General features: G+C 53.1%; 1 protein-coding gene across 1 annotated transcript; it reads left to right on the top strand.

Annotated features, from left to right (window-relative positions):
- Positions 1-970: 970 nt before the first annotated feature.
- On the top strand, positions 971-2,724 carry LOC104531118 (transcription factor CP2-like; the record flags this gene model as incomplete). Its single annotated transcript, XM_010175912.1, has 3 exons — positions 971-1,151; positions 2,100-2,176; positions 2,619-2,724. Coding segments are annotated over exons 1-3 (364 nt in total), but the record flags the coding sequence as incomplete, so codon positions are not given.
- Between the last annotated feature and the right edge of the window lie 43 nt (positions 2,725-2,767).

Genomic DNA, 2,767 nt, shown 5'->3' with positions numbered 1-2,767 from the left:
TGACATGCAGTCACCCACCTCTGTGAGCATCCCAAGCTCTCAGTTTGGATCAGGGCTGGCTGGTTGTGTGGTGCCCACCACAAAAGGCTCTTGGGTCTGGGAGCTTGTCGATGAGTTTGGGGTAAGCTGGGGGTCCACCTCTTGGTGCCAGAAGGGCTCTTGCCATGTCAGAGCCATCAGGATTTGCTCCACCAAGATGCTTGTGAGCATCAAGCAGCAGGTTACGGCTGCAGGACGGAGGGTTTGGCGCCCTGACCGTGGGTCCCACCCATCCCACGTGCCCCAAAGTCTCTGCCTCCGCTTTGCCCAACAGCCCTTGTTGCTGCATCTTTTATAAGCACAGAGGAGGTGATGGTGAAAAAATGGGTGACCTTGACGAGAACAAGACTTCAAATTCCTGCCAAACCTCTCCTGAGGGTAAACGAGCTCCTGGCCGCTCTGCCTGGAGCTGGGGAAAGGATCAGGGGCTGGTTTGCTGGTGGAGGTTAGGGGGGTTGGTACCACGAGGAAGAGGACGGGTGTTGGGCTGCTCTGCCTGGAGCTGGGGAAGGGACCAGGGGCTGGTTTGCTGGCAGAGGTGAGCAGGGCTGGCACCACGAGGAAGAGGACGGGTGTTGGTCAGCACAACACGGATGTTTCTCTCTCTGCTGATGCACAAGCGGCGCAGGAGTCGCGTCGCCGGAGGAGCTCAGGGCTTCAGTCTGAAACACAAACTCTGTTGTCTCTTAGTTTTGAAGCAAGAAATGTGTGGGTTTGGGGTGGATGGGGAGACTCACTTGAAAAAAGCTTTAGCCAGAGTAGATGTCAGGTCATCTTCTCAGACTACTCGCTCTGCTTTAACCTTCCTTTGCAGTTCAGCAGAGAGATGTCGGGGAATGTGGGTTTTTCTAACTAAAAAAAAAGCTCAAAGCTCTTCCTAGGAGGAGAAACTAAAGACCAAACACATCATCTCTCTGTAGCCAGGGCTGAAATGAATCTTTCTGACAAATCTCTTTGCAGCGACGTCCTTGCCCTGCCCATCTTCAAGCAAGAAGAATCGAGTTTGCCTCCTGAAAACGAGAACAAAATTCTGCCTTTCCAGTACGTGCTGTGTGCCGCCACCTCCCCCGCCGTCAAGCTCCACGACGAGACCCTCACCTATCTCAACCAAGGTGAGAGAAACCCTGGGCTGTGTGTGCCTCCTGAAACACCCTAACAAATAAAATTCTGCCTTTGGGAATGGAAAGCACCTCGATAGAAAACCCCAGATGGTTTCTTTTTGGAAGTGCCACTTCCTCTGCCTTGCTGCCTGTCCTCTGCTTACGGCGCTGGCATGAATCAGCTGTGGGATTAAACCCCATTAAAATCCAAAAATTGCCTTGATTGGAAAAACCCTTGAAGATCATTGAGATCATGAACCCAACACTGACAAGTCCCCGACTAACCCATGTCACTCAGCACTATGTCTACCCGACTCTTCAATCCCTCCAGGGATGGGAAGGTTGGAAAAGATCTCCAAGATCATCAAGTCCAACCATCAACCCAACACCACCATGGCCACTAACCCATGTCCCTCAGCACTATGTCTACAACACTCTTCAATCCCTCCAGGGATGGGGACTCCACCACTGCCCTGGGCAACCCCTTCCAATGCCTCAGAACCCTTGCAGCAAAGAAATTCTTCCTCACATCCCATCTCAACTGCCCTGGCCACAACTTCAGATGGCTGACTGGTGTATCTGTGCTGGGGTGCTCTGCAGGGAGTGTGTTTTATGGGTTCAAACTGTACCCGTTGCTTTCAAGTAGAACTGGAAGATCAGGGTTGGTGACCAAAGGCAGATGAAACTTGTGTCATCTATTTCTTCCCTGTTCTTGGTCTTGGGTTAATAAGGGTAACTCCTGGAAAGTACTGGTGTGGGAAGGGGGAGGATTATCTCTTCTTGGAGAGGAGTGTTATGGTTGTGGCTCTAATGCTTGTGTGACCCCTCACTAAAACACAGCAAAGAGATCAAGTGGCACGTCTGGTGTGGCAGCAAAAGATGTCAAAATGCCAGAGGAGAGGCAGCAGCAAAGGTCCAGCCCCGTCTAACCATGAGGTGCCCTTGTCTTCTTTCCCCCAGGGCAGTCCTATGAAATCCGGATGCTGGATAACAGGAAAATCGGGGAGCTGCCAGAGATAAATGGGAAACTGGTTAAGGTGAGTGGAGGGACGGGTACGTGTGTCCAACTGGCGCCGTCCTGTAGGGAGCAGCGAGCGAGGGCTTGACCTGTGTCCCTGCAGCAGCCTCTGCAGCAGCATGAGCTCTCGCTTGGTCGGGGGTTTATTTTCCCTTTCCCCTTCTCCCACCTGGTTGAGACCAGTCTGGCTGGTGGTGTCCAACTGGTCTCACAGGGCCGGGGGTCAAGGCAAGAGGCAGTTGCTGATGGCTTAGTGTTCGGGAAGGATAAGCTGCAGCCTCCCTGCTTTTGTCCCAAGGGTCCCTCTGGATTTTCTTTTATTGCTTTGGCTTCTCCATGAAGCCTTCAGGCTCCTCCACTCCCCTCTTTGCCCCTTTTCTCACGCTGGGAAATGCCTCGTGGCTTGAAGACTCTCAGTTTTCCTGAGGCAGCTCCAGGCACTGACTGTTTTTCCTCTCTAGAGCATATTCCGAGTGGTGTTCCATGACCGGCGGCTGCAGTACACAGAGCATCAGCAGCTGGAGGGCTGGCGGTGGAACAGGCCTGGGGACAGGATCCTGGACATAGGTGAGTCCCTGTGTCAGTGCCTGGCTGCGGCTGGAGGAGATGT

This window comes from Antrostomus carolinensis, unplaced genomic scaffold (genome assembly GCF_000700745.2).
Source record: "Antrostomus carolinensis isolate BGI_N321 unplaced genomic scaffold, ASM70074v2 scaffold25229, whole genome shotgun sequence".
Taxonomy (NCBI): domain Eukaryota; kingdom Metazoa; phylum Chordata; class Aves; order Caprimulgiformes; family Caprimulgidae; genus Antrostomus; species Antrostomus carolinensis.
Note: the sequence above shows the minus strand (reverse complement) of the source record. Positions and strands in the feature narration are given on the sequence as shown.